The sequence below is a fragment of the Molossus molossus genome, unplaced genomic scaffold (genome assembly GCF_014108415.1).
Source record: "Molossus molossus isolate mMolMol1 unplaced genomic scaffold, mMolMol1.p scaffold_m16_p_1, whole genome shotgun sequence".
Lineage (NCBI taxonomy): Eukaryota > Metazoa > Chordata > Mammalia > Chiroptera > Molossidae > Molossus > Molossus molossus.
This window is the reverse complement of record NW_023425344.1, coordinates 250,759,383-250,782,781: the sequence shown is the minus strand read 5'-3', so window position 1 is coordinate 250,782,781 and position 23,399 is coordinate 250,759,383. Positions and strand designations below refer to the sequence as shown.

The window sequence follows — 23,399 nt, the reverse complement described above, 5'->3', positions numbered from 1 at the left end:
AAGTAGTTCCAGTTTAAGGAAGATATTACTATTTAAATCTATCATGTCATAGTATGGTGAGAATTAAGTTTCTTTAATTGAGAAGACTGAAGAACAAAATCTTAGTCATAAGCACCCAGGGGAAGTTTAAGGAATCAATGAAAAGTTTATTACACTGCCCTGGCTGGTTGGTGTGGTTCAGCTGGTTGAGCACCATTTCCTGCACTGAGAGGTCACTGGTTTGATTCCTGGTAAGAGCACATGCCCAGGTTTCAGGCTCGATCCCCAGTAGGGGGCGTACAGGAGACAGCAAAGTGGTATTTCTCTCTCATTGATGTTTCTATCTCTCTCTCTAAAAATCAATAAAAAGATATTTTAAAAAAACAAATGTATTACACAGACAACTGTTTCTTTCTTTCTTTCTTTTTTTAATCCTCACCCGAGGACATTTTTCCATTTTTTGTACAATTAGAGTGGGAGGGAGAGAGAGGAAGAGCGAGCGAGAGAGAGAGAGAGAGAGACATCGATGCGAAAGGGACACATCAAATGGCTGCCACCCGCACGACCAACCAGGGCCGGGGACAAACTGCAACCGAAGTACGTGCCCTTAGCGGGAACCGAACCCGGGTCTCTCCGGACCGCAGGCCGACACTCTAACCGCTGAGCCAAACTGGCCAGGGCTCTTTTTTTTTCTTTAATGTTTTTTTTCTTTATTGATTTTAGAGAGAGAGAGAGGAAGGGAGAGGGAGACATAGAAACATCGATGACAGAAAACATCGACTGGCCGCCTCCTGCATACCCCCACTGGAAATTTGGCCCACAACCTGGGCATGTGCTCTGACCAGGGATCGAACCAGCGACCTCTTCGTGCATGGGTCAATGCTTAACCACTGAGCCACACTGGCCGGGACAGACAACTGTTCCTTAAAAGGGCTGGGGCAATCAAGGTTCTGGGCTCCTGGCTCAGCCCAGGGCCCATACTGCCCTGCATACCCCCAGGCCTCTGCAACTGCAGGTGCCGCTCTGGCTACGTGTGCACCAACACTGAGAACCCCCATGTCAACACTGCAGTGTCAACTACAAAGGTCTTTCTGTTCTTTGTTACTTGGTGGAAAATATTTAGAACCTTCTAGGCAGATGTAAAATTTACTGCAAACCACATAGGTTCACTCAGTCTGCCACCCTGTGTATCTCTTCATCTCTGCTGATATCGTATTCCTTACTATCCTTTGTAATAATTCAGTAATCAAGTGAATAAACAGGTTTTCTTGAGTTTTGTGAGCCAACAAGGAGGTCGTCAGAACTCACAATTTGCAGTTGGTTGGTCAGAAGCACAGACATCTGAAGTGGAGGGCAGTGTTGTGTGACTGAACCTTTTACCTGTGGAATCTGATTCTATCTCTGGGTAGATCAGGTCAGAATTTAGTTGAATTCTCAGACACCCAGCTGGTGTCAAAATTGCTCGTTGGTGTAGGGACGCCTCCACACACATGCTGGCAGTGAGTCGGGGAACCCTTCTCAGATGTCAATTCCATGAAAACAAGAACTTCATTTGGTTCAATGTTGTATCCACAGTGCTTAGAATAGTGCCTGGCACACAGCAGGTGTTTAATAATAAGTATTTATTAAATGAATGAGTGCAGTCCTGGCCAGTTTGGCTCAGCGGTTGAGCGTCGGCCTGCGGACCAGAGAGTCCCGGGTTCGGTTCCCGTTAGGGGCATGTACCACACACAAAAAAATGATAGGGAACTTAAATGAATGAGTGTATAAACAAACTTGCATAAAAACATGACTTAGGCAATTTTTGGAAGGGGACGTGGGTACAAGGCCTGCGTCTCTCTTTTAATTGGATTTATTGGGGTGAAACTGGTTAACAAAATTATATAGGTTTCAGGTGCACAATTCCACATCATCTGTACAGTGCATTATGTATTCACCACCCCAAGTCAAGTCTCCTTCCATCACCACTCCCCTCACTTCCCTCCTCCTCCACCAAGGCCTGCTTCTCTTAAGTATTTGAAATATTCCTTCAAACTTGAAACTATCAACCACCTTTATTATAGTGACTACAAAGGGAAGCCTCAGGCTAGTTCCCATCCAAGTTTTTATAAACCCCGAATGAGGGAAATTTAAGTAATTACTGTAAGGAAGCATAATGGGATGAAGAGAGCCTATATTTCAGAGTCAGACCAATATTTCTATCTTTGTTCCATCACTTACTGGCTGAAGAGTCAGACTACATTCAATTCTCAGACTGTCTCCTCATGGGAAAATCAATATGGTAGCAATACTGAAGTAACAGAGTATGAAGAAGAAAAGATACCTATCAGACCAGCTACTGTGAAAAAGTTTAATGCTTGCCCTGGACGGATTGGCTCAGTGGTTAGGGCATCGGCCTGCAGTCCAGAGAGACCCGGGTTCAGTTCCCGCTAAGGTCATGTACTTCGGTTGCAGTTTGTCCCCGGCCCTGGTTGGTTGTGCAGGTGGCAGTCACTCGATGTGTCCCTTTCACGTCAATGTTTCTCTCTCTCCCTCCCACTCTATCTGAACAAAAAACAAAATAATGTCATCGGGTGAGGATAAAAAAAAAAAAAAGAAAAAGTTTAATGCCTATATGTGTAAGATCATGGGAGGCACAGGCTCTAGTACAATAAATTCCTAATATACAATAGTGATGCCAGGATTCTGCTTAGCACAAGTGCTGTACCATCTGACCTGTGGCAAACATGTTTCATTTAGAATTCATCATTGGCCCTGGCCAGTTTTGCTCAGTGGTTAGTGCATCAGCCCACTGACCAAAGAGTTGCGGGTTTGATTCCCAATCAAGGGCACGTACTTTGGTTGTGGGTTCAATCCCTGGCCCCATTCGGGGTCATGCAGGAGGGCAACCAATCGAAGTCTCTCTCTCTCTCTCTCACAAAAATCTTTCTCTCTCCCTTCCTCCCACTCAGATGAGGATTAAAAAAAAAAAAAAAAGGAATTCACCAATGCTTGAATCAATGCTAACTACATCTATCAAAGAATGACTGCCCAATTATTCATCACTTATCAGTTAGGGGGCTTTGGGCAGGTTGTTTTAGATGAAGTCATGATGGGCTCAGGGGCAGGTTGTTTTAGATGAAATCATGATGGGCTCAGTGCCCTTATAGTAAAGACACCAGAGTGTGCTCGTGTGCACCCAAGCTGAGCATTCCCAGCCCTAGACACAATGAGAGGGCAGCAACACAAACAGAGCTCTCACCAGAAATCAACCACGCTGGCACCCTGATCTGGGGCTTCTCAGCCTCTACAACTGTGTGAAATAAATGTCTGTTGTTTAAGCTGGCCAGTCTATAGTATTTTGTTACAGCATCTTGAGCAAACTAATACAATGAGGTAATACAGGTAATAGACTTAGAACAGTGCTCAGCATATACTAAATGCTCAAATACTAGCTGTTATCAGAAGTAGTCGACAGCAATTAAGTCCTACAAAAGAGACCTAGCCAGAACCTACCATTCAATTCTTAAGCTTTATTTATTTCCTATGACAGGAAAATTGTAAACAAACAAAAACATCTCCCACTTCCCAAAACCAAGTAAACAAAAAACTAATTTTCAGCAGGACGCCCAATACTGGCAAACACTCAGTCCTGACCCTGTGCCATGTACTATTATGAGCTCTTCCAAGGGGTTCTGAATGTTAACTTATTTAATTCTCACTACAGCCCTATGAGGTACTGTTATTAATCTCATCTTACAGATGAAAACACTTAAGACCCAGAGAAGTTAAATGACTTGTCACAGAGAGGCCAGTTGAAGCCTGGCTTTGAGTCCATACCTCCTGACTTCATTGTGTTCCTAACCACTACTTATACTCCCTCTATGTTAACAGTCTACTACTCCAAGAATGAAAAAAATGTTGCTAACATTAGACGGGTTACACTTGGTATACTGGCATGTCTAATAAAGGCTAGTGTTTTTTAAAAGGTAAACTACAGTTTACAAAAATGAGCCATGACTAACTTCTTAATGAGAGACTCAGATTTAATAAAGATAAGACCCAGCAAGATTACCTGCATATAACCAAATCAAAGTTAAAAATGACTTTGCAAAACCAGGAAGACTGTTTTCATGCTGTTTTCTAAATTTTATTTTTCCTTTATTGATTTGAGAGAGAGAGGAAATGAGAGGGAGAGAGAGACAGAAACACTGATGAGAGAGAATATCGACTAGTTGCCTCCTGCATGCCCCCCACTGGGGATCAGGCCCACAACGTGGGCATGTGTCCCGACTAGGAATTGAACCGGCGACCTCTTGGTGCATGGGTCGACACTCAACCACTAAGCCACACCAGCAGAACTTATTCATGCTGTTTTCAAAACCATCATAGTTACACATTACAGAGTTCTTTAAAGGCTGACCTAAAAGATGTTAATGAACCAAAAATTTCCAATGGAGAAAAATATATCTCTCACTAGAATCTTACCTTTATTAAATCAATATGGAAGCCTGAATATTGTGAACACTTTGCAACTGACACGATTTGAACAGCTGTGTTCAAACACTGTCTCAATAAGACAGTCCACATTTTTGGGCAGTGGCACTATAATAAAAAAAAAAATTACAGCCCTGGCTGGTTTGGCTCAGCAGTTAGAGCATTGGTCTGCGGTCCAGAGAGACGCGGGGTTAGTTCCCGCTAAGGGCATGTACCTCGGTTGCAGTTTGTCCCCGGACCTGGTTGGGTTGTGCAGGTGGCAGCCACTTGATGTGTCCCTTTCACGTCGATGTTTCTCTCTCTCTCTCTCTCTCTCTCTCCCCCCCCCCCTCCATCCCTCCCTCCTACGCTGAACAAAAAAATGGAAAAATGTCCTCGGGTGAAGATTAAAAAAAAAAAATTACATATTGTTGATGGCAGAATGTTCCTTAAAGTGACTGGTAGCTTCTAAGGCAGTGCTCCAAGTATCAGAGTTCAAAGAGAGCTATTCCTGATGTAAGTGGGATACAATTGTGAATGGAGCTGAGGGCAAAATAAGGCTGCAAGAATTATTAAAAGCCCCAAAATGCACCCTGGCCTGTATGACTCTGTTAGTTGGAGCATCGTCCCGTATATCGAAAAGGTCACAGGTTCGATTCCTGATCAAGGCACATGCCTGGGTTAGGATTCGATCTCCAGTCGGGGTACATACAGGAGGCAACAGATTAATGTTTCTCTCTTTCTCTCTCTCTAAAATCAATAAAAATATATCCTTGGGCAAAGATTGTTTTTTTTTATCCTCACCCAAGGACATTTTTTCCATTTTTTGTTCAGATAGAGTGGGGGAGAGAGAGAGTGAAAGAGAAATATTGATGCGAAAGGGACACATCGAGTGGTTGCCACCTGCAAGATCCAACCAGGGCCAGGGACAAACTGCAACCCAGGTAGGTGCCCTTAGCAGGAACCAAATCTGGGTTTCTCCAGACCGCAGGCTAATGCTCTAAAACCGCTGAGCCAAACCAGCCAGGGCTTTGGGCAAAGATTTTTTTCAAAAGGCCAAAGATGCCAGGTCCACTCCACCCTGCTGCTACTCTTCCATGGAACATAAACTCAGTGAAGAAGATCTTGAAAGAAATATAGAATGCTTCACCCTGGCCAGTTTGGCTCAGCGGTTAGAGCGTCGGCCTGCGGTCCGGAGAGACCCAGGTTCGGTTCCCGCTAAGGGCACGTACTTCGGTTGCAGTTTGTCCCCGGCCCTGGTTGGTCGTGCAGGTGGCAGCTACTCGATGTGTCCCTTCACGTCGATGTTTCTCTCTCTCTCTCCTTCCTCTTTCTCCCTCCCACTCTATCTGTACAAAAAATGGAAAAATATCCTCGGGTGAGGATAAAAAAAAAAAAAAAAAGAAAAAAAATATAGAATGCTTCAATTTATAAGAAAAGAATATAAATTTATATACTCGATTTAAACCAACAACCTATAAGCTGAAGAAAACATTATACTTACCAAGATGGTTAACTTGGACAGAAAGTGTGGATGGCTCATGATGAACTGCATTACAATCAATCTCTAAGTCTCATCCTCAGATCATGTGCCAAAATTAATGCTGAGACAAATCTGCATAATCACACTATCAGGCTAACCAGACAACCTACCATGACTAAACTAATAATGATATGATAAACAGTAATTTTAATAAAATAATATAGTACAGCAATAATTAACTATGGCTAAAAATAATGAAGAAAGCAACCAAAAAAGAAAGAAAAATTCAAACCAGCTCAAGAAAATATATGATAAAATTCTTCCTAGAAAACCGCTAAAATTCCAGTTACCTTCAAGGAAGATTTGTAACATCATTCAAATACTGAACTCAAATCCTCAGTAAACTTCTTGATATGCTAACTTTAGGTTCTAAATACTAATGTATTAGTACCAAGACCTTAGCTATATAAAGAAATAAAAGTTTAAGGAAATAAATATAATTTCATCTTTAGATCAAAGGACTGGAATTTTTGGATCTGTTCCAGGGCCACCCTAAGAACTCTTGAGGCCCACTATGCCTTTCAGAACCACATGTTTAAATACCATTTCTAGGTAAAGTCTACCTCCCTTTCCACCTCACCCACATGAATGGGGTTTAAAAATTCTTATGGTATAAACAGAAAATAACCATTAGGAATATACACAAGGCATTAATTACACTTACAGTATCTTTACATGTGCAGTGCTTTGCAGTTTACAAAGTTTTTACAATATACATTATTTCATTAATAATCCATCCTGAGAAGATGAAATTATCTCTATCTTAAAAATGAAAAACCTGAGATCCAGAATGTTAAATGACCTGCTCAAGGTCAAGTTACATATTTGGCTAAGTGTCACAGCCAGGATTAAAATGCAGGACTTCATGTCTAGTGCAATGTCTCTGTACCCCCCACCTACCACAGGCCCAATCTAGAAATCAAATGAAGTATATAAAAGGCTTTGCAAAACTAAAAATACTAGAAGGATCTTATTATAAAGATCATTAATCATCTGCAGATGCACCAGTGAAATGTTTATGCCCAAGCCCTACCTAAACAATTAAACCTCTCCTGTAGGCCAGTCATCAGGGCTTTGAAGAGACCCAGATGATTCTAACATGCACCTGAGTTATGTTAGGTGATACAAATGGCAACAGTGTGTTACAAACATGTTTTCTTCCAACTACCATTCAGTTTTCCTTTTGTATGAATTAATCAGCATTCCTTAATTTGACCTAGTGTTTAATAAAGCCAAAATGCTGACTTTACAGAATTTAGTGTTAGTTATATGGTGTATAACATTAACTAAAACTAATTACATAAATATACATTGTTCTGTCTTATTTCAAAAAACTCTATTCCAATCATTATTTAGAATATTCAAGTTAAAAGTATAGCCTTCAGTTTGCTACTAAACACATTAAAAAGATATTGCTATCTTCAATTGAAGGGGAAAAAATCCAACAATATTGTAATACTTCATTTAAATTGCATTTTTTTTTGAGGAATTTATTGTGTACTAAACACAATAAATAAAATACCAGTTGAGGTATTTAAGAGGCAAATTAGATGGCAATTAGCAATGAAAATCATTTTTAAAAGTACTAGATACTGGACCAATCTTACCTTTTGTAGACTTGTTGGATTCAACTGAGTTTTGTCAATTATTTTTATTGCAACCTAGAAAAAATAAATTAATAAAATTTTATGGATTTTCAGAATTTTGTACTTACAAACTTATAATAGTTTTGCAAATGCCCAGACAAGTGGCATTGTTAAAAAGCAAGTAAAGAACCCTGGCCGGTGTAGCTCAGAGGTTATTAGTGTTTTAGCCCATGCACTCAAGGGTCTCGGGTTTGATTCTTAGTCAAGGGCACATACCGTGCTTGTGGGTTTGATCCTCAGCCCCCCTTAGGGTCATTCATGAGGCAACCAATCAATGTGTCTCTCTCACATTCATGTCTGTCTGTCTCTCCTCCCCTCCCCCACTCTACCTTAAAATCAACGGAAAAATATCCTTGGGTGAAGATTTAAAAAAAACAAAAACAAAAACCGGCCACCCTGGTGTATCAGGATGACACTTTAACCAAGTGAGCTATCCTGCCAGGGCAAAACATTTTATTATTAAAAAGATAGAAAAGAGCCTGGCCAGTGTGGCTCACTGGTTGAGCATTAACCCATGCACTAAGAGGTCTCTGGTTCAATTCCCGGTCAGGCAGGTTCCCAGGTTGTGGGCCAAATCCCCAGGATGTGGCCAATCAAAGTTCTCTCTCATCGATGTTTCTATCTCTCTCTCTTTCTCCCTTCCTCTCTCTATAAAATGAAGAAGAAAAAATTTAAAAAGAAAAGAAATTTGCGACAGCATGAATGAACCTAGAGGGCATTATGTATGCTCAGTGGAAATGAGTCAGACAGAGAAAGGTAAATACTGCATGATTTCACTCACATGTGGAATTTTTAAAAAAATCAAAACAAATGATCAAGTAAAACAAAACCAGACTCATAAAAACAAAGAACAAACTGATTGTTGATGGGGAGCATGAGTGGAAAATGAAGGGATGGGTGAGAAAAGTTAAGGGGAACATAGTCAATAATACTGTGATTACTTCAGTGACAGGTGGTTACTAGACTTAGCACACTAAATCTAAGTGTAACCACTATGTTCTACACCTGAACCTAATATTATATGCTAACTATAGTTTAATTTAACAATAATAATAAAAAAACACAGAATACCCTTCAGGTAGTTAAAGAAGGAAAAGGGACTAGTTCCAGACCAATCTGTAGACTAACCAAGTGAAACACAAACAGAGGCAACAAATGGGTCAAAAAGGATGAGTATACCCAGGCAGTCCAAAAATAAGCCACTAAGATACAAAAAACAAAAACACTATAGTTTCTAGTTATATGCACTTATCTTAAAATAAAATCAGTTTTACTAAAATTTACCAGCATCCTCACCTGGTGAGTTTGTCATTTCTCTCATAAAAGTATTTCTAGAAACTATGGTCATTCAGAATGGGGAGACAGGGGTGACAACAGAGGATGGAAGAAAACGTGAGTTAAGAGAGAGGCTTGGGGAACATAATTAGCTCAGCTTTGCACCTGAGGTCCAGTTCAGCAAATGATCTTGCCCTGTACTAGCGAGGCCGTTTCCTCCTGTGCACCATTCAGAACACAGATCCAGTAAGAATTTACTAGTGAAGAAAGGGGCTGCAGCCGAAGTCAGGAGAAAGCGCTCCATGAGTCTCTATGTCAACAGCTGTCAAATTTCTTAGTCCCCTTTCTACTCTTAAGATTACTGATGACTCCAAATATGGGTTATATCTATTGATATTTACCATATTACAAATGAAAACTGAAAAAGTGCATAAATAAGTGAACAATTCATTTAAAAGCAATAATATTTAACAAATGGTGCTGGGAAACCTGGACATCCATATATGAAAGAGTGAAACTGGACTCTTACCTAACATCATATAAAAAATTAGCTCAAAGAAGATCACTGACCATAAATGTAAGACCTAAACCTATCAAACTCTTTTTAAAAAAATTATTTATTGATTTTAGACAGAGAGGAAAGGAGGAGAGAGAAAGAGAAACATCAATGAGAGAGAACATTGATTTGCTGCCTCCTGCATGCCCCTCACTGGGGATTTGGCCCACAACCTTGGCATGTGCCATGAACAGGAATCGAACTGGAGACCTTTTGGTGCAAGGATTAATGCTCAACCACTGAGCCACACCAGCCAGGCGCTATCAAACTCTTAGAAGAAAACAGGGCAAAAGCTTCATAACACTGGATTTAGTAATGATCACTATGACACCAAAGGTACAGGTAACCAAAGAAAATAACAGAAAAATTGGACTTCAGGACAAATTTTGTGCATCAAAAGACTATCCAGGTCTTTATTGTGGCACCTCAGAAGCAGCTGGCTGCTTCAGGATGAAGCTGAACATCTTTTTCCTAGCCACGGGCTTTCAGAAACTCACTGAGGTAGATGATAAACTCAAACTTCATACCTTTGTAAAAAATATATGTTTTATTGATTTTTTCAGAGAAAGAGGAAGGGACAGAGAGATAGAAACATTGATGAGAGAGAGAGAAACATCGATCAGCTGCCTCCTGCACAACCCCCCGCCAGGGATCAAGCCGCAACCCGGGCATGTGCCCTGACCGGGATTTGAACCAGGACCTCTCAGTCCATGTAACAACACTCAATCCACTGAGCCACACCAGCCAAGTCAAACTTCGTACCTTTTATGAGACGCGTATGGCCACAGAAGTTGCTGTTGAGGCTCTAGGTGAGGAATGAAAAGCTTAGTCTTTTTTCCATCTTGCAAGATGGCGGGTGGAAAACATGAGAAGTCAGATAATAAGGAGAAGAAACCTGGAGCCAGGAAGGCTGATGCTGGTGGCAAGGTTAAGAAGGCCAAGATGCCTAAGAAAGGGAAGCCCCGCTGCAGCCGAAACCCTGTCCTAGTCAAGAGAAATTGGTAGGCATTCCTGGTCATTTATGTATTCCTGAAAGGCCATGTACAAGAAGAAGTATTTGGCAGCTTAATCAAGGATTGAAAAGAAAAAGGAGAAAGTTCTTGCTACTTTCACAAAACCAGTTGGTGGCGACAAGAATGGTGGTACCCGAGTGGTTAAACTTCGCAAAATGCCTTGATATTATCCTACTGAAGATGTGCCTCGAAAGCTGCTGAGCCAGGGCAAGAAACCCTTCAGTCAGCATGTGAGGAAACTGCGGACTAGCATCACTCCCGGGACCATTCCGATCCTCACTGGGCGCCACAGAGGCAAGAGGGTGATTTTCCTGAAGCAGCTGAGCAGTGGCTTGCTACTTGTGACTGAACCTCTGTCCCTTAATCGAGTTCCTCTGCATAGAACACACCAGAAATTTGTCACTGTCACCTCCACCAAAATTGGTATCAGCGGTGTGAAAATCCCCCAACAACTCACTGATGCTTACTTAAAGAAGAAGCTCGCCCTGGTCAGTTTGGCTCAGCGGTTAGAGCATCAGCCTGCAGTCCAGAGAGACTTGGGTTCAGTTCCCGCTAGGGCGCGTACCTGGGTTGCAGTTTGTCCCTGGCCTTGGTTGGTCATGCAGGTGGCAGCCACTCAATGTGTCCCTTTCACGTCGATGTTTCTCTCTCTCTCTCTCCCACTTTGTCTGAACAAGAAATGGAAAAATGTTCTGGGGGGGAGGGGAGGGGAGGGGTTGAGGGCAGAGGAGGGGAGGGGTTGAGGGGTTGAGGGGAGGAAGGAGCTGCGCAAGCCCAGACACCAGGAGGGTGAGATCTTCAACACAGAGAAAGAAATATGAGATTACAGAGCAGCGCAAGGTTGACCAGAAAGCCGTGGATTCGTAAATTCTGCCAAAAATCAAAGCTGTTCTTCAGCTCCAGAGCTACCTCTGCTCTGTGTTTGCTCTCACAAATGGACTTTATCCTCACAAAATGGTGTTCTAAATTTCTTACAAAGAACCTATTTGAATAACTGATCTATTGTTTAAAAAATAAAATAAAAATAAAAAAAGAATGAAAGGCGTATACGGTTCAACAACAAACAAGGTTTCCCCATGAAGCAGGGTATCTTGACCCATGTCTGCCTGCTATTGAGGAAGAGGCATTCCTGTTATAGACCTAAGAGGACTGAAAAAAGAAGCCACAAATCTATTTGAGTTTGCACTGTGGATACCAATCTCAGTGTTCTCAACCTGGTCATTATACAAAAGGGAAGACAAATATTCCTGGTCTCACCAATACCACGGTGCCTCATTGCCTGGGGCCCCAAAGAGCTAGCAGAATCCTCAAACTTTTCAGTCTGTCTAGAGAAGATGATGTTCACCGATATGTTGTAAGAAAGCCCCTAAACAATGAAGGTAAGAAACCTCGAACCGCCCTGGCCAGTTTGGCTCAGTGGTTAGAGTGTCGGCCTGTGGTCCGGAGAGACCCGGGTTCGGTTCCCGCTAAGGGCACGTACCTTGGTTGCAGTTTGTCCCCGGCCCTGGTTGGGTCGTGTGGGTGGCAACCACTCGATGTGTCGCTTTCACATCGATGTTTCTCTCTCTCTCTCTCCCTCCCACTCTATCTGAACAAAATATCGAAAAATGTCCTCGAGTGAGGATAAAAAAAAAAAAGAAACCTCGAACCAAAGCATCCAAGATTCAGCATCTTGTCACTCCATGTGTCCTGCAACACGAATGTTAACATGTGGCTCTGAAGAAACAGCACATGAAGAGACATAAGAAAGAGGCCACAAAATATGCTAAACTTGTCGCTAAGAGAATGAAGGAAGCCAAAGAAAAACACCTGGAACAGACGGCCAAGAGGCGTAGGCTGTTCTCTGAGAGCTTCTACCTCTAAGTCTGAGGCCAATCAAAAATGACGTTTTCTAAGAGTAACAAAAAAATAGTATCAGACATCAAAAACAAACAAAAAAAGCCAGTATCAGCAGAGTAAAAAAGCAACCCATAGAATGGGAGAAAATATATGCAAATTATATATCCGACCAGATATTAATAACCAGAATATATAGAGAACTTCTAAAACTCATCAACAACAAAAAGAACCCAATTCAAAAATGGGTAAAGGACTTGAACAGACATTTCTCCAAAGATATACAGAGGTCAAAAAGCATGTGGAAAAGATGTTCAACATCACTTGTCATTAGGGAAATGTAAATCAAAACTACGAGACAGCACTGCACACACATTAGGATGGCAACTATCAAAAACAAACCAATAGCCCTAGCCGGTTTGGCTCAGCAGTTAGAGCATCAGCCTCTGGACTAGAGTCCCAGGTTCAGTTCCCGCAAAGGCACCTACCTCAGTTGCAGTTTGTCCCTGGCCCCGGTTGGGGTCCTGTGGGTGACAGCCAGTTGATGTGTCTCTCTCACATCGATGTTTCTCTCTCTCTCTTCCTCCCTTTCTCCCTCCCACTCTATCTGAAGATAAATGCAAAAATGTTCTTGGGTGAGGATATAAATAAATAAGCAAACAAACAAACAATAAACTAATAAAATAAGCCTTGGTGTGGATGTGCAGCAAATAGAACTCTCATGCACCGTTGGTAAGACTGCAAAACAGTACAGCTGCTGTAGAAAATAGTGTAAAGCTCCTACAACAGAATTACCATATGATCCAGCAATTCCGCTTCTGGTTATATACCCAGCAGAATTGAAAGCAGGGCCTTAAATAGATATTCGTACACCCATGTTTATAGCAGCATTATTCACAATAGCTAAGATGTGGAAGCCAAAAATATTTTTTTAATTTATTGATTTTTACAGAGAGGAGAGGGAGGGAAAAGGAGGATAAAAGAGAGATGGGGGGGGGGGGGTTATAGTTCCTCTTATTTATGCATTCACTGTTTGATTCTTGGATGTGCCCTGACCGGGGATTAAACCAGCAACCTTGGCATATCAGGACAACGCTCTAACCAAATGAACTACCTGGCCAGAGTGCAAAGACAGAATTCTAATTCTGTATTTGGAAAATGTAATTATCTTGATGAAAACTATATAAATAAAGCAAAAGGAAAGACTGGCTGCTGAAATATGCCAATGACCACCATGTACATATCTCAATCAGGGACAACACATCTTATTCGCTATCACAGCCCTTGCACACTACTGGGTATACCGGCAGCACTCAGTGACTGCCTACTGAGTTGATCTGAGGACCTGAATCCTTGTATCTGTAATGGCATATACATCAGAGATGGAGATAAAACAGTGAAAAACTGGGGTTTCTAGTATTTTAACAGATACCAATGTGGTTTTCAAAATTACATTATTTCAAATTTGAATGAATTTTCTTCAAATTTTACTTTCATAAATAATTTATTTGGACCTCCCAATTTTATTTATTTTTTCTGAATAATTTTTTTTTATTGATTTGAGAGAGAAAGAAAGAGAGATCAATGAGAGAGAACATCAATTGGCCACCTCCTGCCTGCCCCCCACGGGGAATTTGGCCTACAACCTGGGCATGTGCCCTGACTGGGAACTGAACCGGTGACCTCTTGCTGTGTGGGTCAACGCTCAAACAGTGGGCCACAATGGCAGGGTTGGACCTCCCAATTTTCAGAGAAAACCCTTGGAAATGCTGTTCTCTTCTGACCGCCACTCTGTTTTCTTCCTTCTCCTCATGGCCAAATCCATCTCCTTACTGGACTCTTGGTCACTGGTTTCTTCTGATTCTGTTCAGTATCCACCTTCTATTCTAAAGAGTCTATTCTGATCTGTTCTTACACATTTCATTTTCAAGTAGTGCTATTAAAATAGTATCTAAAGCAAAAACAGGAGCTCAAATACGTTGCATTCAATTAAATCAAACTGAAGTCATTTTATCAAATTCAAGTGTCTTCAATGTGAAACACTGTCATTAAACACGATGTGCACACGCGTGTGTGTACGTGTGTGGCACTGAAATCTCAAGAGGAAGCTCCTAATCCCCTCTTCCTTCCAGCTCCTTGTTGGGATGATTCAACTACCAAAATAACCTTGGCCTAGAGCTAGAGTCCGGAGAACAGCTCAGACCTCAGGGTCACCAAAATAGGAGGCAACTGTGGGGCATCACGGCCTCAGGACGATGGAGACTGGAGAGACCACCACCCACTCATTCCCAAAGTTGTGAAGGTTTTTTTGGATAGTGGGGGTGGAGTGATCACAGCAAAAGGGAGTTACTAAGTGAGGAAAGAGGAGTGTCCCTGCCACTTGTGTGAAGTTCTGGGAAATTCCATTGATTCATCTTAATGCCACATGCACAGTGGAAAATTACAAAATAGAAATAAAGAGAACACATGCATGACAAGGGCTTCCACAAAACATTCCTAAATTGAAAGGGCCCAACAAACCCATAGCACACATCCACTGGAGAAAAATCTGATCTTCCACTTCCTATCAATTTACTACTGGTCAAAAGAGCCTAGCATCCAGCTCCAAACGGGTGTTAAAGCATCCACCACCACTAAAAGAGCAGTTGACAAAAAATGATCCCAAGTCCTTTGGGACACAGTAGCCTGGAAGAAAGGCATATTCCTCAGCTTGGGCTGCCATAAAAAAAATACTACAGAGCAGGTAGCTTAACAAGCAAAATGTATTTTCCCATAGTGTGATAGACTGGGAGGACGCTCCTCTTGGCTTGCACATGGCTGCCTTCTCACTGTGTCCTTATGTGGCGGAGAGATAATGCAAGCTCTCTAGTGTCTCTTCTTACAAGGACATGAACCCAACTGGATCAGGACTCTACCCTTATGATCTGATTTAACCTAATTACTTCCACAAAGGCCCCAGTCTCCAAAACTGTCACATTGGGGGTTAAGGCTTTAACATATAAGTTTTGGAAAACACAAATCAGTCCACAGTTATAAAGACCAAGCCAAACAACTAGAACAAAATGAAACTTCAAATTAAAATCTAACGATACACAACAACATGAAAGAATGTCACAAGCATAAAGTGGAGTAAAAAAAGACAGATGTAAAATAACATATACTGTATGATTTCATCAGGGTAACTGTAAAAAAAAATCATCTCTGGCGTTAGGAGTCAGGACAGTGGTTACCTTGGGGAGGAAGAATAGTGAAGTGATAAGAAGGAGGCAGAAGGAAGCCTTTCTGGGGTTCAAGTGATAGCACATTTTTGCCCTGAGTATATTTTGGGTCATGGTGATGCAAATATGATCACTGTTATATTTCATCAAGCTGTACACCTACACGTTAAGCACTTTTGCAGGATGTGTTATATTTCAATAAAGACTTTACCTTTTTTTAAAGTCAATAATGACTTTAAAATCCATAATAAAAATATCGATAATGCCTAAAACTGAAAAATAATTATGAATAAATACATGTCATTAAAGATATAAAAACAAAACTAGCCCAGCCAGTGTGGCTCAGTGGTTGAGTGTTGACCTACACAAACAGAGGTCACTGGTTCAATTCCCGGTCACGGCACATGCCCAATCGATGTTCTCTCCCATCAATGTTTCTATCTCTCTCTAAAAATCAATAAAGAGCCCAGGCCGGTTTGGCTCAGCGGTTAGAGCGTTGGCCTACGGTCCGGAGAGACCCGGGTTCAGTTCCCGCTAAGGGCAAGTATCTCAATTGCAGTTTGTCCCCGGCCCTGGTTGGGTTGTGTGGATGGCAGCCACTCGATGTGTCCCTTTCACGTCAATGTTTCTCTCTCTCTCTCTCTCTCTCTCTCTCTCTCTCTCTCTCTCCCTCTTTCCCTCCCACTCTATCTGAACAAAAAATGGAAAAATGTCCTCCAGTGAGGATAAAAAAAAAAAAAATCAACAAAGAAAATAAATAAAACTAAAGAATCAGTTTAAAAGATTAAAAGTGATACCACATGATCTCACTTATATACAGAATATAATGAACATAACAGTCTGAGGAATACGGTAGACCCAGAAACACGGAAGTAGGGCACAGACTGACATCCCTCAGAAGAGGGGGTGGGGGGGGTGGAGAGATAAACCACAGAACTTATATGCATGTATGCATGACCAATGGACATGGACAACTAAGCCGGGGATGGGGCGGGGATGGGGTGGGGAGAGGGGTGCCAGTGGGGTAAAAAAGGTAAAATATCTGTAACCAAAAAAATAAATTAAAAATAAATAAATAAATAAAAGATTAAAAGTGGCTGTCTTGGTAGATTAGGAAATGGTGGGCGGGTACACGGGACATAATTTTTTTAAACAAGCCTTGATTCTTCATATAATTTAAAAAATAACTATGGTTTTTATAACCATAATGAGGACATTTAGTTAATGATGACATATTGATCACAGGCATTTCTCTCTTTCCCTTCCTGACAGCCAATTAAAAAATAAAGACAGCCCTGGCCGGTTTGGCTCAGCGGTTGGAGCGTCGGCCTGCGGTACAGAGAGACCCGGGTTCGGTTCCCGCTAAGGGCATGTACCTCGGTTGCAGTTTGTCCCCGGCCCTGGTTGGTTGTGCGGATGGCAGCCCCTCGATGCGTCCCTCCACATCGATGTTTCTCTCTCTCTCTCTTCCTCTCTCTCCCTCCCGCTCTATCTGAACAAAAAATGGAAAAATGTCCTCGGGTGAGGATTAAAAATATAATAATAATAAAAAATAAATAAATAAATAAATAAAGACAATAAGAGAATGGCAAAGAGAATGGGAGAGTGCCACCAGCAGACAAATGACTTTAAGCATTTTCTGGGAGATGAAAATTAGAGGCACATATAACAGGGCACATACAAACCTAGAGTGTGCTCACAGAAGGGCACAATACAGGAAAAACGTAACTGACCAGAGAAAGTAACTCTGTACAGATAGAGTGGGAGGGAGAGAGAGAGAGAGAGAAACATCGACGTGAAAGGGACACATCGAGTGGCTGCCACCCGCACGACCAACCAGGGCCGGGGACAAACTGCAACCGAAGTACGTGCCCTTAGCGGGAACCGAACCCGGGTCTCTCTGGACCGCAGGCCGATGCTCTAACCGCTGAGCCAAACCGGCCAAGGCCAGAGAAAGTAACTCTGTACTGTGTATATGGGAGGTCCAGTATAACAGCTAACTTCCTTCCTAGCCACCATGAAATTAAGCTGGGCAATTGACAAGCACCTTCCACACAGCTCATCCAATGTAGAGAGCTCTCAATTTGCTTCTTAGTGCTCCATTCTTGAAAATATACAGAGAATAAAAAATCTGCCCTGGCCAGTGTAGGTCAGTGGTTAGGCCCACGGACCAATGAGCCTCGGGTTCGATTCCAGTCAAGGGCACATACCTCAGTTGCGGTTCATCCCCAACCCTGGTCAGGGTAACTGCAGGAAACAACCAGTTGATGTATCCCTCTCACATCGATGTTTCTTTCTCTCTCTCTTACTCCCTTCCACTCTATCTGAAGATAAATAGAAAAGTATCTTCGGGTGAGGATTAAAAAAAAAAGTCAGAAAACATTTGAGGAACACCTATAATTTTTTCTATTCTTTCCCTTTCCATATGTATCTGTTAGAGGAAAACAGCAAAAATTAAGCCTTCTCTTTCAAAAAGAGAGCTGATTCTCATTATTCATGAACATAATGCTCTGTAAAATCACATACAGGGCTAGGTTCCTGTGAGCATTTTCATCAACATAACCTTATTTTATGTGTTTCTATTCAGGATCCCTCATTTACTACAGATTACTGATTCATTAACACTGAACTCTCGCCTGAATGAAACTTGTCTAACAAATGTATTTTTTTCTATCAGGCACATCACAGGCTTGCACACTAGCTAGTACTTGAGCCCTACACTTGGGGCCATTTTAAACAGCAAAACTGCCAACAAGCACAAAAATGGAAAAAAGCATGGACGAAACACATCACAAAAAGGGCATCTGTTTAGAGTATGAAAGCTGAAACAAGGCAGAATGTCACCTTGTTGACCTCAGCTGGGAAAGCGTACATCAAGCAATTAAAACTCTTCACTGTGCCCTGGCCGGTTTGGCTCAGCGGTTGGAGCGTCGACCTGCAGTACAGAGAGACCCGGTTTCGGTTCCCGCTAAGAGCATGTACCTCGGTTGCAGTTTGTCCCCAGCCCTGGTTGGTCGTGTGGGTGGCAGCCACTCGATGTGTCCCTTTCACGTCAATGTTTCTCTCTCTCTCTCTCTCTCTTCCTCTCTCTCCCTCCCGCTCTATCTGAACAAAAAATGGAAAAATGTCCTCAAGTGAGGATAAAAAACAAAAACAAAAAACAAACTCTTCACTGTGCTATGCACATCCGTTAATGACTGCAAAAGCACTGTGAGTACTGATTTTTGGGACCCCAAATAAATTTCAGGTAGTGGGTGAGTTTGAAGATATGGAATTGATGAATAATAAGACCAACTGTATCTGTACTGGAGCAGATAATGATGACAGTTGTACAACAGTGCAAATGTATTAATGCCACTGAGGTGTATGTACACCTAAAAATGGTTAAAATGGCCCTGGCCGGTTTGGCTCTGGGGTTAGAGCAATAGGCCAAGATCTGCAGGGTATCAGGTTCGATTCCCAGTCAAAAGTGTATACCTGGGCTGCAGGAGGTTGAATCCCCCACCCCGAGAGGGAGGCAACCAATCAATGTGTCCCTCTCGCAATGGTGTTTCTCTCTCTCCCTCCCTCCCCTCCACTCTGTCTGAAAATCAATAAAAAAAATAATCTCAGATGAAGATTAACAACAACAACAACAAAGTTAAAATGGACTGGGCTGGTATGGCTCAGTTGGTTGAGCGTCATCATGTGCCCAGGTTTTGGGTTTGATCTCCAATCCCTGGTCGGGATGCGTGCAAGAGGCAATCGATCCATGTTTCTCCCTCACATTTATATTGTTATTTCTCTCTCTCTCTGCCCTCCTTCCTCTCAATAAAAAATAATATATTTTAAAAGGTTAAAAAGGTAAATTTAATGTAAATTTTGCCACATTTTTTAAGTCTCACACTGTGTAATTAAGTGGTTGATAATTGTAGGAATTGGGTTTATGTTGGTTTTTCTTTTTCTGTACACGAACTGTAAAGACCTGACCCCTGGGGTTGTAGTAAATGCATGACAACTGTAACAACTGTCTTGATGCTTTTCAATCATATCTGCTATCAGAATGCTAAGGCTCACCCTGGCTGGTTTGGCTCAGCAGTAGAGCATCAGCCCTTGGACCAATGAGTCTCAGGTACAATTCCAGCCAAGGGCAAGTACCTCGGTTGCAGCTTGTCCCCAGCCCTGGTCGGGGTAGTGCGGGAGGCAACCCGTCCATGTGTCTCTCCCACATTAATGTTTCTCTCTCTCCCTCCCATTCTATCTGATGATAAATAGAGAAAAAAAAAATCCTCAGGTAAGGATTAAATAAATAAATAAAAACTTTGAAGGAGTTATGAGACAAAAAAGTTTGAGAAATGTTGTTAATCAATGGAATTGCACATAATGACTGAAACCAAGTTACAAGATTATGCAGCAACAAGCAAAACTGCTTAGGATAAAATTACGAAGATGAAACACCTGGATACTAAATTATGACCCAAAGTATATTGAGAATACATACATATACTATGGAGAATATACAAAGATAAAAATGGTATTCAGGGTATTGTGACTGTGGGATATTTTTCCTCTCAAGTCTCCAAACTTTCTCTAACACTAACAGAGTCTTCACATACTAAAAAAATTGTTTTGACTAAAACATATAGCCATTGATCTAAAATCTCAAGAAATTTAGACATCCGAGGATGAAGAACTATGATTTTATCATTCTTACAATCAACAACAAATACTTACTGAGCACTAAGAGGCCAAGGGTAAATAAAGTTCAAGTTCTAATTCTTCCTCCCCTCACCCTCTCCCTGTGTCTCCTCTAGTGTAGGAAACAGGACACTTGCAGTTAAATGTGGAGGACAGACAGTAAAGGCAGATAGGCATAAAAGCACAGTAACAAATTGAGAAGACAACCGTGGGAAAGATATTTCAATAATTTTCTTAAAGAGAGCAGAGAGGAAACTAATAACCAGAAACAACGTGATTTGCCCAGCACAACTCGGAAAGGTTACAGACTTGGAGGTCCTGGGGAACCAAAGGTGATGTGGGAGCTGCTGAGGTCATTCCACGGTCAAAAGTCTGTATACAGAATGTCTGTTGCTCCCCAAACCAACCAATAGCCACTGGTACTTAAGAGGCTAGAAATGTATTCTGTGGAGAAGATAAGGCTCTGGACTCAAGGTCCCAGCAGAGGACAGGAGTGAGGTATGAAGACGAAAGAAAAAGGTGGAATGAAGTATCAGACTGCCACTGATGGGTGGGACTGCCAGCTCCTGCCAGGCAAAACAGAGTATTCTTTTTTAAAGAAGAAATGCAGGGGCTTTATTATAATCAGTATTATTCTTGAAGTTTACAATTGATAAGCTTAATCAGGAAAGCATTTTTGCTTTCAATGACCCAGAGCCCACAAACACATGACAGATGCAGCTAGAAGTACATGAAGGGTCTCAACTAGAGAAACTGAACGTTCCTAGAGAAGAGAGCCAAAGCCTATCTAATGACATCTGGGGTCCTCCAATACAAGCACTGAACAATTCCTAACAGAAAGGCTTTGTGGGCAAACATACCCTACACATGCAGGCTCAACTTCTGATGAGCTTCTTGGGCTCCACTTCACATACAAATAGACAATCAGAGGTCACCAAATTCCAAAGAAAGCATCTGTATGAAAGAGACACCAAGAAAGAACCCAGAGATAGGAGAAAACAATGCATGGAGCAAAATCTAGTTTAAAAAATAAAATAAAAATAAAGCCTTCACTACCCTCAGGGAGTTAGATAACAGAACTAGATGCTATAAAGACAAATAATCGCCCTGGCCGGTTTTGCTCAGTGGTTAGAGCATCAGCCTGCGGTCCAGAGAGACCCGGGTTCGGTTCCTGCTAAGGGCGTGTACCTCGGTTGCAGTCTGTCCCCGGCCCTGGATGGGTCGTGCGGGTGGCAACCACTCGATGTGTCCCTTTCACATCGATGTTTCTCTCACTCTCTCTCCCTCCTACTCTATATGAACAAAAAATGGAAAAACGTCCTCGGGTGAGGATAAAAAAAAATAAAAATAAAAAAAGACAATCAGAGAACAAGAAAGAGCTGGAATGAGAGGAAGGACTGATGAAAGCATAACATTTCCTACAAAGTAAAATAAAAACAAAGAATGGAAAACAGATCAAACAACAACAAAATCAAGGATCTTTTTTCAAGAGTTTCAGTCTCTGATTAATCATAATTCCAGAATGAAGATTTTTAAATAATAAAATGAGACAATTATCCAGAATTGAAAACCAAGAATCTCTACACTGAGAGTCCAACGAACACCAGGAACAATGAAAGAAGACCAATTCCTGGGCACTTCACTAATCACCTTCTCCTACCTTTCGCATTCACTCACTCTAGAACTCTAAATTCACCAGGAAGTATAATCCACTTGATACCATTGTATTTTGCCAATTAATAATAAGAAAGGAGAGAAAGGGAGGCCATTTAATTTATTTATTATTATTTTTTAATCCTCACCCGAGGATATTTTCACATTTATCTTCAGACAGAATGGGGGGGGGGGGATATTGAGAGAGACACATCAATTGGATGCCACCCGCACGACCCCAACCGGGGCCAGGGATGAACCAAAACCGAGGTATGTGCCCTTGGCTGGAATTGAACCCAGGACTCCCTGGTCCACAGGTTGATGCTCTAACCCTGAGCCAAACTTGTCAGGGTGAGGCCAGACATTTTAAGCATGGCCATTTCAGGCAGTGGCACCAGAAAGCTGCAATTTCACACTCCACAGAGAACCATGGATCCATTCTCTGCAAAATGGTCACATACGAAGTAGAGTTGAGGTGACATAGGGAAGGTGCGTGTCAGTCAAACCTGGAAACAGAGATCAGTGGCTAGAGGGGGGCAAGGCTACTGCAAGCCCGTGAATATATGGGGATACATAATACCAAGACAAAGGAATTCTCATTCTTCTTGGCTCTCGGTGCTCTCTTGGCTCTCTGGTTCCTTTGGTTTCGCTCCTGCTTCCTTGCATTCATCTGTGTTCCCTTCATAGTCATATGGCTCTGCCGACCCCAAACACAATGGACCGATGAACACAAACTAAGATAGCCTGAAGATGGATTGGACTGTGTCCCAAAATGGAACGGAAACTTTGGGCAATGGCTTTAATCCTAGCGTTGCTGAAGTCACAGTTACACCTCTTCCATGGTGGGACTGAGGGAAATGGGACCTTGGAAACTCAGGGGTGTAATTCCACAGAAATAAAGCTTTCTCCAATAACTCATTCTCCCGTGCAAGTCTCAGAAAATTACTTTTCTTGTGATATCGCAAGAAACCCATTCGCACCAACAACCAGTGGGGACCAGGAGAGCTCCCCACCAATAAACTCAATGATTTCACCACCTTGCCATATGAAAATAATCTACAGTCCAATGTTAGCAAGGGGGTCGAATAACAGACACCCTTATTCATTTTGGTAGGTTAATAAAGTAGTATGACATTTTCTCAAAACCAATTTAGCAATACCTACTACAATGCTAAACATGCATCCCCTTTGACCCAGGATTTCAACTTCTACGAATTTATCCCACAAAAATACTCTTAACAAGAGCACAGAGAGTTATGTTACAGAATGTCCACTATATATGTTTGTAACAGCAAAAAATCATAAACCACCCAATGTCCACTGATGTGATAAACAATGGCACCAGCACACACTGGAAGATGACATTCATGAAACAGAATGTGGCAGATCTGTGAGCACTAAGATCCAGATATGGTCAAGTACAATGCTAAGGAAAAGTACTATTATGGTCCTGGCCAGTTTAGCTCAACAGTTAGAGCGTCGACCTGCAGTCCAAAGAGACCCGGGTTCAGTTCCCGCTAAGGGCACATACCTTGGTTGCAGTTTGTC

At 41.9% G+C, this 23,399-nt stretch overlaps 1 protein-coding gene across 12 annotated transcripts in view; it reads right to left on the bottom strand.

The window, feature by feature from the left end:
- Positions 1-23,399, bottom strand: part of MARK3 (microtubule affinity regulating kinase 3) — a 120,880-nt gene that overhangs the window by 71,222 nt on the left and 26,259 nt on the right. For 9 of the 12 annotated variants that reach the window (XR_004957361.1, XM_036246970.1, XM_036246961.1 and 6 more), the window contains exons 3-4: positions 22,432-22,548; positions 7,585-7,638 (exon numbers count right to left, since the gene is read on the bottom strand). Coding sequence is in view for 11 of the 12 variants with exons in the window: in XM_036246970.1 (XP_036102863.1) it covers positions 7,585-7,638; positions 22,432-22,548 (171 nt within the window). In the remaining variant the exon portion in view is untranslated. The remainder of the gene's footprint in view (positions 1-7,584; positions 7,639-22,431; positions 22,549-23,399) is intronic. The other 3 variants (XM_036247018.1, XM_036247002.1, XM_036247011.1) reach the window with 1 other exon arrangement.